Here is a 14,707-nt window from a genome sequence, read left to right as displayed (position 1 = left end):
GAATGGAATTCTTCCTACGTTTGGATTAGTTTTTGTGGGAAGGATGTGTATGATATGGGGGAACGCTGCTCGCCTTCATTAGGAGTCTGATTAAAGAAACCTTTGTGTACTCTCTGGTTTTACTCGGTCGGCCTTAGTGTGTGCTGTGAACATTCTCAGGAGCCTGGGTGAAACAGGAGGGGACAATTAGCATGTCTCAAAGACTGAAAAAGAAATCAAGAAGGTGTGGAGGGTAGAAAGCAGAGGAAACATTTTCAAATACGTTCTCCTAGATTTTACTTGGATCTCTTTCTGCTGCTGCTGAGGGAAGGTTCTGTGTGGCAGGCAGGGAGGCGGTTGGTTTAAGAAGCGGCTGTTCTGTGTATTTTTGTGAGTTCATATTTTCATTCCCCTCTTTAATCATTAATACTACTCCATTCAGTTGAAAGGAATTAATTTCATATATCAGTGTTGTCAGAGATATTAGAGTTTGTAACTCTTAAGTCTCTTGAAAGCGTCATCTGGTTCTGGTTAGTCAAGGAAGTTTTAATCCCCCTTTTTTGCCTTCCTACATTGTCAAATGTGCTTTAAAAGCCTTTTAAAATGTAAATTTATATTTATAGGTGAGCAACTGAATTCAGGATAAATGATGTATTTTATAAAAAAGCAATGTCCTTAAACTGTGATTGATAAATTAGTGCATGTTTATGTTAGTTCCTACTGGCAATGTTGTTTTACTCAAATATTTTATGTTCTTTTCTGGAATGGTGGGTTTTGTTTGGACTTTTTTTTTTGTTGGAGATGGGGGCCATCGTTCTCACAGTTCTCTCTTAATATGAGATTCAAAATAAACCCTGAAATTTGTATATTTTCATGATTTATTTAACTTAATTTTCATAGGAGAGGCAATGCTTTTACCCAAGGACTTATCAACAACGCGAGCATATGAGTACTGATAGTTTTTTTTCTTATAATTTGACTTTTGCAGCTTTCGTTAGGAGTACAGTGAACTGACAGAGACAGATTTCTCAGGGGAGAAATCAGCTTTGCAGCTATGTGGGATAATCTGTGTGGTCCCTCTCATATCTGTGCACGATCACTTTTGATTTCTTCCCTTGTGTTTTCACACTTAGCGATTTCTTTGACTACTCAGTTTGAAAGGTGTGTTTAGTAATCTGCGTCAGCCTGTCTCACACGCAGATGCTTGGTTAAATTGCCCTTTTGATGGCCAATGGAGCAGAAGGGAATCCAGCTGTAGAGGTACAATACAGCTGAATGACTGAAAATTTCTGCAGCTTTATTTCACGTATCATAACAGAGAATTTTTTGTCTTTACATTGACTTATTTTTCAACATTCATTTGTTTTTGTAAATATACCTGCATCTATATAGACGTAGGCTATGTTCCTCTGTTCTCAAGTATGTGATTATTTATGTGCGTCTTTCCTCTCGCCTTTAAGGCACGCGAGATCAAGAAACTACGTTTCAGAATCTGAAATATGCAAACTGGAATCTGTACCCCTGGATTTTGGTGATTACCATCCACTTAAACCCATTACCGTGAGTTTCTTTTTGTGCTTTTGCAAGTTGAATGTGATTTGAAACTGACTGTATTCCTCTTCTTGCTTCCCCTCCTTTATAATTAAAAAGCTTTGAGGTTGGTGGTGGTACTAGTGAAGTTGCTTTCTGTGTTGGTGACCTGTTCTTTTAGAGGCGTCAAGGTTTATTCTGTTGTTTGCCCTTTGCAGAAGTTTGCTGGTGCTGACGTGTCAAAACCAGTCTCCTTCTGACTAATACAGCATTTCAGCTTGTGGGTTTTCTTGGTTGCTTTAAATGTTGAATAATGGATAAGTGTAAAGTAAAATTGTTTCATTACAACCAACCTGCATAATTGCTTGGTGTAACATTTGTTTTGGGGTCGACTTCCAGTCAGCTGTATGCTTTAAAACATGTATCATTCCTTTAATGCATGAGAGGCTTTTTAAAATGTGGATGTACAGGCAAATCCAGCTTCAAAGTGATGATCGTTGTACCCTAATGAATGATAAATGGACAGCAGCTCCTGCTCAGGAAGGTCTGTAACGAGATCAGGCGGAGGCCTGAAGAATAGATTTGATGTTTCAGGCTTGAGCATTGTACAAGAAAAGATGAGACTGGCAGAGGAAATCAAAGAGCAAGAAAGGAGTTGGAGGAAAGGGAGAAAACCAGTGGAACAGAGGAGGGGTGCTAGAAGGAAATTTAGAGTGGTTGTTTTCACAGTTCTGTAGACCCAGAATTGGAAGGAAAAAGGAAAAAATAGAGGAAATGCTAGTGCAAAGTGCCTCCAGACTGAGGGGAAAAGAGGTGCTGCAATATAAATGCTAACGTTTAGTGGAAAGAGTTTCTTGTAGATGGGTCCTTGCTTTCTTTGCAACAGCACAGTTCATGTAGTAGATATTTTGATGATTTATCAAAGAAACTAGGGGGAAGAGAAAGTCACCTTGTTTATAAGTTTTGTATTTTTCATTCAGGTTACTGAATCCAAGACCAAGAAAATGAACCGAAAAGGAAGTACTTCTTCTACCTCCTCTTCTTCTTCTAGTTCTATGATGGATCCCTTGAGCAGCGTATTGGATGGTACCGATCCCTTGTCGTTATTTGCAGCAGCTGCAGATCCTGTGACGACCACTGCTACCATGGTAACATTGGAGGGCAGTTATCTCAACTAAATAAATCAAAAAGAACCCCAAAACAAAGCCACAAAGCCAACCCCGGATAAAAGATATTTGTCTCACCAATTTGGAGGTTAATGCAAATAGAAAATATATTGTATTAGAGGAATAAAATGTCCCTATTTATTTACCTGGCTTATGTCTGTATTTATTTAAATATAAGTTTTTAAAAATATTGTAACTTTTGGATCAGTAAGCACTTGAAATGTTAAGTTGACCTTTATCAGCGTTCTCTTTTTTTTTCCAGATTTGTATTTAACATTTGCACTCCTACTCCCCTCATAGGATAGTACACGAAAGAAACGAGATAAAGATGACAACTCAGCAGTAGGAAGCGACTTTGAACCGTGGTCAAGCAAACGTGGTGAAATTCTTGCTAGATACACAACCACAGAGAAGCTCTCTATTGTAAGTGGCAGCTTCTCCAGTTGTATTTATTAGTATTGGGCCTTTAAGGGAGTGTGGTTGTTGCTGTTGTGTAATTATTTCGTGAGTAAATACCGGTCCTCTAAATTCCAGTTTTAGTATTGTAGAAAGTTGTACCGTAAGCTCTCACTTGCAGCGATTCTTCTGGAGACAGTTCCAAAAGTCTGTTGATACTTGGCAACCATCACTTTGTCTTATGTAGCAATACAAATAACTACTGATCTTATGTCTGCTAAATGATTAGAGGTGTAATTAGCAGTGTAATTACCTTGTGCATTCTTGGAATGCTAACGAGTATGTGTTCTAAAAGTCTGCTTTTTCTGTTTCTTCACAGAATCTGTACATGGGGTCTGAAAAAGGTAAGTAGTTTCTTTATTTCTAACAGTAACAGATTTTGCGTGAGGTAGGTTGCAGTGACAGGTCTGTGGTCAAGACTAGCTGAGATGCGATTTCCTCTCTTCTCCGCGTTCTGACATGTGGCTGGATCTCTTTTGTTTGTGACTAAGACATCTGCTGGATTTTTACTTAAAATAATTATTGAAAACAAACCACCCAGTCACCTCATCTTGTATGCCTCATAGGCTAATGAATTTGTGATTATGTTGTGGAAGGAAATGGAAATCACTGCCTTCCACTGTAGCTTAAAACTTTCTTCCATTTAAAGTGAGAAATGATATCCTGAGGATCATGTTTATCAACCCTTGCTTTTGGAAAGGGAAAGCAAACGGGTCCCTTTGGAACTTGTTCAGTTATTCTCTTTACGTGATAGTGAAATTATTTTAGCTGTATTCTGAGTGTTCAAAAAAGAACCAAATGCTAAATATTTTATCATGTTTTCTAGCGAAGCAAATCTGGGCTAAGTAGTCGTAGCTGATTGCATAGTAAATCAGGATTTTTATATCTGAGTAAACATGCAGCATTTCAGCTTCTGCAAAAAAAAAAACAAAACACTTTTTTGAAATGAGAATGGTCAAATACTGGAGCAGGATGTCCAGAGAGGGTGTGAAATCTCTATCCTTAGATTTCGTTAAACTGACTGCATATAACCCTATGCAACCTGTTAAAACTTCAAAACTGGACCTGCTTTGAGAAGGGGGGTTGGACACAGACCTCTGCAGGGCTTTTCCAACCTAAATTATGCTATGGTTCTATCCAGTGGTTCTTTCCTTACCAGCAAAACTTGCGAGAAAGTCTGTTTATATTCCATGTTGTTATTTGTCATCCCCTGTTCAAAGTGAATGAACTGTAAGCGTGTCCAAATGTGTGTCTTCAGGAATAGCCACCAAAGAGATCAAACCACAGCGTGGAAGGTGGCTAGTTGTCTGGGTCTGTCAAGCTCCTTCAGTTTTGTTTTCCTTTAGAAGTCCAATTGTTTAAATGTTGGAAGAAACTCACAAAGTGTAATTCTTTACAGGAAAATCTACCAGTACTGGCTCAGCAGTTTCTGAAAAAGTGAGGACAAGGTTAGAAGAACTGGATGATCTGGAAGAGGTGAGAAAATTTTCTGATCTAATTACATTAGCATTTTAAAAGCAAAATAAATTTGTGAAATAAAAACCCTTTATGAAACGTTTTAAGAAGGTCCTGATTCTGCATGTGCTTACGCAGTATTTAGACAAAGAAGTACTCCCCATGGGGCTTGCCTAGTCATTTCGGTCCTTTCTGTTACAGAATTCAGGCAGAATCACATTTTGTATCACTAGAAATTGTGATCAAAAAGCTCACCTGATCTCCTGGTGTTGATTGACTTTGGCGCTGTGTACGATCTGCAGCCGCTGTAAAACTTCACGGAGCCTGATAACCTTAACATCTGGTAACTGTGTTTCCCCTGCTGCAGAAGCTGCATGCTGTCTAACCGAGCTTAATTACAGTACATTTATGTGCTTGGTAGAAATACTGACCACTCCAGTTATTCCTCAAACTGCAGTGTTTTACTGTGCAAAACCGAGGTGTCCCCTGACTTACTTCCCTTACACCCGAATCTGTGGGGTACTTCCAGAATTGCTTCGGGTTTTGAAATCTCTGCCTCATAACTAAGTTCAGATTGCCTATTGTCTGAGCCAGCAGAGTTCTAATACTTGTGTGTCACAAATAAAGAATTGGATTCTTTTAGTAGAAAAATAAAGTGCCCTTTACTGTAAGAAAATACATAGCCCTGTGCGAATCTCATTGCATTTACATTTTATCTCTTAATCTGTGATTGGCTTTACCGATGGCTGTTTCTAGACTCTTGGATTATGAAGTCTGTTCTGTAAAGCAGCTTAATAAACTCTCAAAAGTAGTTGTGAAGGTAGTTTTTAATGCCACTCATACTTCTACTGAGGGCTGTTCAGAACCACCTCCTGAGTTCTGCTAAATGCATTTATAGTCACTTTGTTCCTGTGTCAGTTTGGTTCTAAAGCTTAAAGAATTATTTCTGCTTCCAGTGTTTCACTAGTATTTTTTATAAGTAATGGTTTTGTAAGGCCTTCTGGAAAAAGGATCACAAGAGTGCTCCAGTACTGCGTGTGAAGTGAAGATAGTTTTATTTTCTTAGCGAGGGTGTAGCATAGCCAGATTTTTCTCTCTGTCCACAAATTTCTTAGGTCTTCGCTGGCAAAACATTTCATTTCTCTCTGATACTGCTTCTACGTAGGCGCTAGTGTGCTTATGTGTAGTGTTAATGTCTTGATTGTACCACCCGTACAATGCCACTGCCAAGGTGCAGCCTTTCTGAGCTCACGGGCAACGTTGTTTGGGTACCAGCATGTCCGTCCCTTGAAAACCGAAGCAGTTGTGACGCACTCCTGTGCCAAACACCTGCAGTATTGATGCTGCAAAGGTATGAAGGGAAAATTAGGTAATTCTGTAATTAGTTTTGTGATTTAACTCCATAACAGCAGCATTCTCCTGCCTTCCCTCCCGCACTCAAGAAGGCTTGTGTTTTCTTGCCAGGGGTCGCAGAAGGAGCTGCTGAATTTGACTCAGCAGGATTACATGAACCGAATTGAAGAACTGAACCAGTCTTTGAAGGATGCTTGGTCCTCTGATCAGAAAGTAAAAGCTCTGAAAATAGTCATCCAGGTCAGGTTTACATTTTTGCTCTGTACAGAACTGTCGAGTTTAGTGGTGTGACTTGTTTGATTTTTTTAAAATTTTTTAAATTTTTTTTTTCTAGGGGAAGGAAGGTTTTTTTATTTGCCTATAGTGAAAACCGTTTCTTTGTGTGTTATGACTTCTGGCAACAATTGAATTTTCAACTTTCTTGTTATATATTGATTTTCACTGGGGGATGTGGGATGGAATCCTCCTTAATGAGAGTGGCCAAGTGACAGATGTGGAAATTTTACCTGGTTAGATAATTAGAAAAAAACAACATCTAGCCATACCAACTTCCAGGACACGTAATTTCCTGTTCTCTTCTTTTCCCTCTCTACCCCCTTGCCCCCCATCCCAAATAATACGTGAGTGGTTTTTTGAATGTCAGTGTTTTCCCCATCTGGACTTACTAAGGCAACTGAATAATATGATTTAGGACCCTAGCAAAGTTCAGAAAAAACTGCGGGTTGGTTTGGTTTCGTTGGTTTGGTTTCGTTGGTTTGGTTTGGTTTCGTTGAGGGCTTTTTTATTTGTTTTCTTAAAAAAAATAACATCTCCACAGTCTTCCTGTGGCTGATCTGTGATGATGGGCTGTCAGGGGACAGGGGGAAATAGGACAATTAAGTGCTCTTTTGTTTGGCTTGGCCTTTAAAAAACGGCCAGAGGCAGAGTGCATCGGAGGACAGAGGAGATAATGACATCCTTAAAAGCTGTAAAACTGATGTAATGCTAATAGTCATCAAGCAGGGTTATATAAAGTCAGGATTTTTTTTTCTCATGCTAGATACTCTTGAGAAAACTGTTTGCAGTAATTTCAGCTTAATTTGTGGTAAAGACAACAAAGGAAATGAAGGATAAATGAAAGGAGATCAGAAAACGGAATGTGACCCAGGGTGACTAATGTTCTATTGTAATACTATGAAATCAGCATGCTTATTCTTTAAAAAAAATGTTCTGTATGTTGGATTGTGAAGTGTGAATATCTTAGTGGAAGAGAATATAACATTAAAAAGTCTGGAGGAGTAGAGAAGGGACATGGATGTACCGTATTTACAGTGAATTAATATGTGTATCTACACATGCAGTGATAATCTATGTGCCAATAATTTCACGTATTCTTTTACAAATGGTTTCACAAGCGATTTTTAATATGTAGCTTCTAAGATGGGATTCAGTGATTTCCAGAATGTTGTATCCTCTTAAAGAGCTAAGCAGTTTTCTTGTCATCAGGCTGTGATTATGTCTGCAGCCTGTCATTATTAATATCAAATACTGATTGGTGTGCAACAGGAGGAGTAAGTTTGGCCTTTTTGTTGGTTATTTTCAGAAATGTATACTGGGCTGGAGAGAGCAATTTTGGCTTGAATGCCAGAATTATCTTGATTTAAGAACTGATGATGAAATTGCACAAGATACTGCATTTGGTCATTGAGGATGGAGACTTAATTGTCCGTGTGAGAGTTTCACAGAGCTTGAAGTGCAGGAAGAGTTCTGGTTATTAAGGCAGGGTCATGAGTTTATAACAGGAATTCCTCAAATGCCCTTTTACAAGATACTTTGCTTGTCCGGATGGAATAAGCTAAGCTGCTTAGAGTAAGCTGAAGTAAGTTGATTATCTGTGTGAGCTCTAAGAAAAGTGGTGAGTGTTCGTGGTATGTGTGAGTCCTAAACAGCTACTGAATTCCCTTTCCTTGAAGGTGACTGTCTTACCACACAGTAGGGAAGATTCTGCTTTGGTTCTAAGAGGTGAATGCTGTCACCTGTCTTTTTGGTGCGCTCTTAGGTTGCTCCCTGAAGAAGACAGCAAAAAGACCTAAGTGTGCCCGTCATTTACACATTCAAATTGTTGTTCAAATGTTACGATTTCCTTGTTTAAACAAAGCAGTCTTGTGGGGTAGCGGATTGCCTCCTGGATTTTTGGGATGCAGTGAAAACCTGACCTTTATGTATTCTGTTGAGACTGAAGAATTGTCTCCTCAGATCAGAGAATGCTGTGCTTGTCAGCCTTAAATAGAGACTGGAGAAGACTCGTGGTCAAAGGTCATATTTGGTCCACGCAGGGAGGAGGTGGCTTTCTCTCCCCAATCAGCCACTTGCGATTGGCAAGAAGTTGATTCTCTGTGCCAAAGTTTTTGACTGCAGACTTTGTCTACAGACTTTGCACCATCTTGGAAGACATAGTATAGCTTAATTAAATATCTTATTCCTCACTGTGTATTCTGAATTCATATCATAAATGGTTCCTGCCTGAGCTTGCATTGAACAATTCTAGAATTTTGCTGGCTGCTGTGTTTTCAGCGGTGACTTTACCCCAGCCGTCATTACAACTGCCACGACCATGCTGCGTGCCTGTGGGTGGTGATGGATTGCAGAGTCCTCCCTGGAGCTGGCTGTGGACCAGCTGGCCTGTTTTCAAAGTGTTTGAACTGGTTATATGAACCACAAAGATGTGTTAAAAAGCTCCTTAGCTAAATTTTAAAATTTATTTCTTAGTTTAGACTGTATCAAATTCCGTGTTTGATATGGATGTTTAGAGAAATGACAGGAAAGTGAAAAATGCTCTTAAAAAAGCTGGTTTCAACATGAAGTGCCTCTTTATGGTGCTGGGAGAGGATTGGTCTTTTCTGAACAAATGCACAGATCTGCATGGTCAGCTGGAATTCTGCATCGTAGAAAGGAAAAACAGATGTGAGTCTAGCTTTGCTGGAAGTGAAGAGTAACCTGAAAAACGCCAAGAGTGCCGTGATGTGTTACATTAGATGTTCTTGTGCGTTCTGCAGAGTAGTCATTCACGTTTGTTCTTTCCGTCTGTAGATACTCATCTGTTCCAGCCTGTCGGGAGTGACAACACTAACTTGCATTGCCCTCTAAAAGTGTGTCTTTGTTTTTTTTTTTTTCTTTCTAGTGTTCTAAGCTTCTTTCAGACACGACAGTAATCCAGTTTTATCCAAGCAAATTTGTTTTAATTACAGATATCCTTGATACTTTTGGTAAGTATCTAATGTGCCAGAATTACCACATTATTGTTAATAAGATGAAAATAATAATTTGTAGTGTAAGAGTACATCACATTTGCCGAAAGTGCTGAAATGACTCTCAGTTTTAACCCTGAACTTTTCCAACATAAACATTGTGATACCAGTGGTATAAACGTGGTATATAACTGTTCAAAAATGCCTGTGAGTGAAGTTCTTAAAATACAAATATTTAATTTGGTAGTTCTGTGCTTTATGTAGTAGTGAATATCCAGAACAAAACCTTGGGCAAAATCACTCGCTCTGCACATTGGAATTTAAGACACACTGTCACTATTATGGAAAATGCTTTGGTTTTGGCAGCCTCTTGACTCAGTACTTCATTCTATTTATATCTGAAGAATAGAAATTTTCTGTAGCTGAATAGGGACTGTGAAATAGTCAAAATGTAGTTACTGAATTTTTAATCTATTTTTATCATTTTTGAATGATCCTTTAAGTGATTCTCTTGGTTTCCTTTGTGTTATGGAGAAGATTTATGATGGCGTTCAAAGTTCAAGGGTGTTTGAGTGTTTAGAGGACATGCTATGACATAGATCCAGTTGATTTTTGGGTCTTGCTTCCTCTTTGTCCTCTTTCCTACTTACTGAAAGTTGCTGAAGAGAACGCAGTATCCAAACCGGCAGAGACAGGGCACCAGCTGTCCTTTCGTGGCCTGGGAGAAATCTGAGCTGTGTGCTACCGCTGCGCTTCAGGGACCAGGTCCATTTTTTACAGTGCCAAGTGCTCAATGCAGACAGAGCGTCTCGACCTCAGCAGAGGGCAGCGCAGTGCTGGTGTTCGGGAGTTCTGTCCAGCTAACGTCAGGGCATGCTGCGGAGGGAACCTTTGTACCAATGTTTTGTGTTTTACAGTTCGTTAGGTTGGTATGAATGATCTTTTTTTTTTTTTTTTTTTTTTTTTTTTTTTTTTTTTGAACAGGGAAACTAGTTTATGAAAGAATTCTGTCCATGTGTGTGGAAAATCGTGTCTCTCTGCCAGGTAACTTAGTGTTTGTTTCTACTGTGCTGAAAAAACCTATGTCTGAAGTAACTTGAGAAAGGTTAAGCAGGACCCATGGTACTGCAAATCCCATGAAAAAAAAATTCTAAATTGAATATAGTAGTGTTTGGTTTTTAACAGAGTAAAATCCATTGCTTGAAGCTTCCGCCATTTACAGTGTTTCTGCAAGTTTACACTTACATGTGAGGAATATACCTCAGATATCATAAAATGTGCTTGTGGCTTTGTTTCTAAACATGAACTGGGGGTTCCTGAGACTTGACATTATGAAGAATGATACATAAGTAGAGGGAGAATTAAACATGAATGGCCAAATTAGATGAAGGAAGACTTTTTCCCTTTTTTCTTACCATACATTCTTTTCTGAAAGTGCTCTGTTTTAACAGCTTAAAGTTAATGGTACAAATTTAACAGACAAAGCTGAGTGTCTCAGTTTTTGGTAAATAAACGGTTTTGTTGCTGCATTGGAAACTTAAGTTTTGCTTTAATTAAGAGAGAATTCTGGAAGAAGCAGCAGCCTGTCGTTGGGTTGGTGTGATGAGTTTACGAGGATAGCATACATAGTCTTTCTAACTTGGGCCCTTTCTGTTTTTTCAGTTGAAGTTCCAACACAATGTAGAAGTCTAATTTGACATTTACAGTACAAATGCATATGGAAGAACCTCTTTAGGAAGGCACCGGAACATTTCAAGGGAAAACAGGCATTTCCTTGCTATCTGGAGTGTAATAAGTGCATGTCCTTGAAATAGGAAACATTCTCACTCTGTAGTTGGCAGGGCAGCAGTACCAGGAGGTTGCAGTTAAATCCACAGGTTTTGAGCCAGAAGCTTGAAACCAACAAATATTAAATTTGAAATAAACTTAGAGAAAATATTTAAGAGAAATCTGGTTGTTGCAGATCTGGCAAACGGCTCTTAGAAACATGAGTGAAGCCAGGCAGTTCCCACAGCCTGTCACGATTGCTGGGCGCCATTACCTCTGTTCTGGAGAGCTGAGCTCGTGCTGCAGCGGTACAGCTGCCAGGCCTTTGCTGGTGGGAGCTTCCCAAGCAGCTAGAAAAGTGTGAGGGAGGAGGAAGATCTGTGCTGTGCTTGCTGAGCACGGCAGTGTGAACACTCGGGGATTTCAGGCCCAACCTCCACGCTTGTCCTGTGGGAACCAGGTGAAACAAAGTTGGACGAGAACTCCTGTGGTCCTAGACGAGAAAGAATGTCTTCCTGAACTCGGTCAGCATCTAGCCTGTGACTTCTCTAGTCTTGGAAACTTTCTTGTGGAGTAGGAGCTTCTTGCCTTCTGGTGGTTTAAAACCATTTTGAAAGGTGTTTATAAGCAGACCTTCACAGCAGAAGCTGCTTGCGTAGCTTTATCTCTGAGAGAAGAGGGATCTACCCTTCCCGACCCTTTTGCCTCAGACCTGTGTTGATCCCAAGAAGCCCATTTTTGTCTTCTGTTCCAGGCATTCTCCAGAGATAGGAGGCAGTTAGCCACCAACTGCACCCCAGCCTGACCGGAGCACTGTCCCCCTAACTGTTCCGCCTCAGGGCGGCGGCTTTTTCCTGCTGGCGGCTGACACAAACGGTGCCAGAGCTCACGAGAAGGGAACTGTGCTGCCACGTTTAGATGTTTAGTGTACAAAAACAAGTGTTCTGTCAGTGTTTAATACTTCCCGCTTCTTGCAATGTAGTGTTAAACAATATTCTTTAAAAATCATATTACCCTTTTAAAGTAAAGAATTTGAGTACTTTAATCTCTTTTATACATATGCATTTGTTATAGATGCCCTATGTTGTTTTTTTTTTACAATTTCTGCTTTTGGGGTGAGGCAGCGGCTAGGTTTCTCAGTAGCAGATCTGAGTTTAGCTTTGAGTGCTTGACTTCAGCTTCTGAAATGTTACTTTGTGCAAGACAGAAGCTCTAGTCACCTCCTCTCACTGTCTGTACTCAGCTCTCACTGCTGCAGGACAGAGCTGAGAAGCAAACACCTCCCCTGATTTATTATGGTGTGCCTAATTTCTTGTTGAAAGGCATTTTAAACCTAGAATGAAAAGTAACATGTTTTCAGAACGTAATTATTTCTGGGTTGTCCTTTTTTCCCCAGATAATTTTTCTCCAGAGTGTGTTAGCGATACGGCTAAAGAAACTTGCTTAAACTGGTTTTTCAAGATTGCTTCCATCAGAGAACTCATTCCAAGATTGTATCCTTGTCAAGTGAGACTCTCAGAGTGTGTCTGCAGGTTTTTCATAGATTTCTCAAAAAATGAACCTGTTTGTATCAATAAAACCCACAGAGATCTGATGCTTATATTGACTTCGGTTTGTTTGTTTCAGGCTGTACGTTCTGAATTTAATTTTGAGTCATAGCAGGGATAGAGTTGATGTGTGAAAACTTTTGAAACAATAGAAATCTTGTGGATAAATCATAAACAGAATGTAGTGATATTAATTACAGAAGGCCTTGAATAGTTTGGTCAATATGTATTTGGTATATGTTTGTCTTGTTTTTAAATGTTATGCATCTCATTTTGTTCCTTAACTTGGCTTCGCTTTAGTTACGTGGAAGCAGCAATACTGAAGTGCAATAAGTTCCTATCCAAAACGTAAGAGTAAATGTTAAGTATGTGAAGGAAGGGAATGGGCAGGCTTAGAAAACTAATTTAAGGAGTTAAGCGAGCAAGTTCTGTGATGACCGGTGGGTAGGGTCTGACTAGATCTGCGAAGAAGTGCAACTGGGAGGTTTGCAGTTTGTGATACAACTGGAAATGCAGCAGTGCTTGCAGCTTTGGAATGTACCTGTAACTGTGACAGCAGGAGCCTGCAAATTGAAAACCAGTGGAGGCAGCTGGTTGAGGGGGAAGCAAGACTGTTGAGCTGAGGAGTGCGGCTAAAAGACACTATGGAAAACTGAAAGGAAAATATTAATGTGTTGTATTGCTAGAGACAGAGTTGGAGAAATAATTTAGGAGCAGTGGACCACTATCTATTGAAAATCTTCCTGTGTTGCCAAACAGTGTCAGTTTCTCAGCTGAAAATGTTACTTTGACGTGTAATTGTCCTTTTTCAGTTCTATTTTGAAATGAGTGGTGTAAGCCAAATTGCTACTATAGCGACAACTTCATTATCCCTAAAAAGCGGTTCTTTTACTGGAATTGATGGGCCTCATCTCCAGGCACTAGTACAGCTCTGTCAAAAGCGACCTGTGGGAAAATGAGCCGTACGAGGAATTGTGCCAGTTCCGCTTTAAGCAGCTGCTCTCTTCACAGTGAATTATGGCCCTTCTGTAGCTCTGCTGTTCCCCCAAAGCAGAGGAGTTTTCTTAGTTGTGCTTGTCTTTTACAAGCCAGGTATCTGGCCACCTGCACTACTCCTGATGGCAAATACTGCAATTTGAATATAGGATATGTGTTACTATACGCTATAATTTACTTCTGAAATAAAATTTAGTGCTAATGTGCTGCTGCTTTGGTAGCTGTTTCTATAAATTCCACTCAACTGTCAAGTTACCTGTAGATGAAATAATTCTGTTATTGATTGTTAAATCTCATTTTCATTTCCGAAAAATCTGAACAGGGGGATTTCGGAATGTCTTCCACGGTTAACGTCTATGATTAGAGGAATTGGAGATCCCCTGGTTGCAGTCTATGCAAGAGCATACCTTTGCAGGGTAGGTGATCCTTTAACGCTTCAGATCCACGTCAAAGATGTACTGCAGCTACCTCTGCTGCTGAAGGAAAACTTTTAACTGTTGTCGTTATCTGAAATCATCAGTAGCCTGTCTCTTCCTTCTAATAACCCAAAAAATAAAATGTCTCTTTTTTAATAATAAGGAGTCTTTCTTTAAGTGTTTACAGTAATTAAATATAAGTTTATATGCTGATTATGCCAGTTTTTCCTCTTCAGGTAGGGCAAAATACTAGAGCCCTAAATGGAAGGAGAGTTTGGGGTTGGAGAATACGTGTTGTTGTTTGATATTCCCCCTTCTACTGTGAGAGTGTATGTGGCAGGCAGAAGGCTGGCGAGCTCCTTGGTGGAGCAGCCTCTTGGTGGTGTTCAGACAGCGGATTTTTGTCTGACTGTGCAGTGTGGCTGTGTTCTTACCCTCAACTGCTCCTGCAGTTACCTTAACAGCTCAGCCAAGAGAAATTTACCCAAGAGACCCTAAAGTGATTCAAAGAGTCATCAAAAGTGGAAAAATATTTTGATATACATTTTTGAAGTAGGGGCAAAGATCTCAGCTACAATCGGAAAATGATAGGGCTGCTGATTAGAAATACTTCCTGTCATAATGTCAGCAGATTTCATGCAACAAATCTGTTCGGTGTTGATAAATCTGTTGTGTTTGGATCCACTGTCCAGTACGCTTTTGATACACTGTTCAGGCATGTCTGTTTGAATTCCCGCCTCTGCAAGTAATCGCTAACCTCTGCTTTACTCTGATGGATGAGCTGCTTAGTTGGTTTGAATCTTGAAATACAAGAA

At 39.7% G+C, this 14,707-nt stretch overlaps 1 protein-coding gene across 1 annotated transcript in view; it reads left to right on the top strand.

Annotated features, from left to right (window-relative positions):
* The first annotated feature begins 1,446 nt into the window (after positions 1–1,446).
* The window catches only part of LOC104495520 (UPF0505 protein C16orf62), a 19,514-nt gene continuing 6,253 nt past the window's right edge, over positions 1,447–14,707 (top strand). Inside the window, exons 1-11 of the mRNA XM_010138496.1 lie at positions 1,447–1,539; positions 2,490–2,657; positions 2,976–3,098; positions 3,451–3,475; positions 4,531–4,607; positions 6,051–6,179; positions 9,100–9,184; positions 10,151–10,210; positions 12,330–12,426; positions 12,781–12,828; positions 13,799–13,892. Coding sequence (XP_010136798.1) covers positions 2,514–2,657; positions 2,976–3,098; positions 3,451–3,475; positions 4,531–4,607; positions 6,051–6,179; positions 9,100–9,184; positions 10,151–10,210; positions 12,330–12,426; positions 12,781–12,828; positions 13,799–13,892 — 882 coding nt within the window. The 5' untranslated portion in view covers positions 1,447–1,539; positions 2,490–2,513. The remainder of the gene's footprint in view (positions 1,540–2,489; positions 2,658–2,975; positions 3,099–3,450; positions 3,476–4,530; positions 4,608–6,050; positions 6,180–9,099; positions 9,185–10,150; positions 10,211–12,329; positions 12,427–12,780; positions 12,829–13,798; positions 13,893–14,707) is intronic.

The sequence above is a fragment of the Buceros rhinoceros genome, unplaced genomic scaffold (assembly GCF_000710305.1).
Source record: "Buceros rhinoceros silvestris isolate BGI_N320 unplaced genomic scaffold, ASM71030v1 scaffold18246, whole genome shotgun sequence".
In the NCBI taxonomy this organism is placed as follows: domain Eukaryota; kingdom Metazoa; phylum Chordata; class Aves; order Bucerotiformes; family Bucerotidae; genus Buceros; species Buceros rhinoceros.
This window is presented reverse-complemented; position numbering and strand designations above follow the sequence as displayed.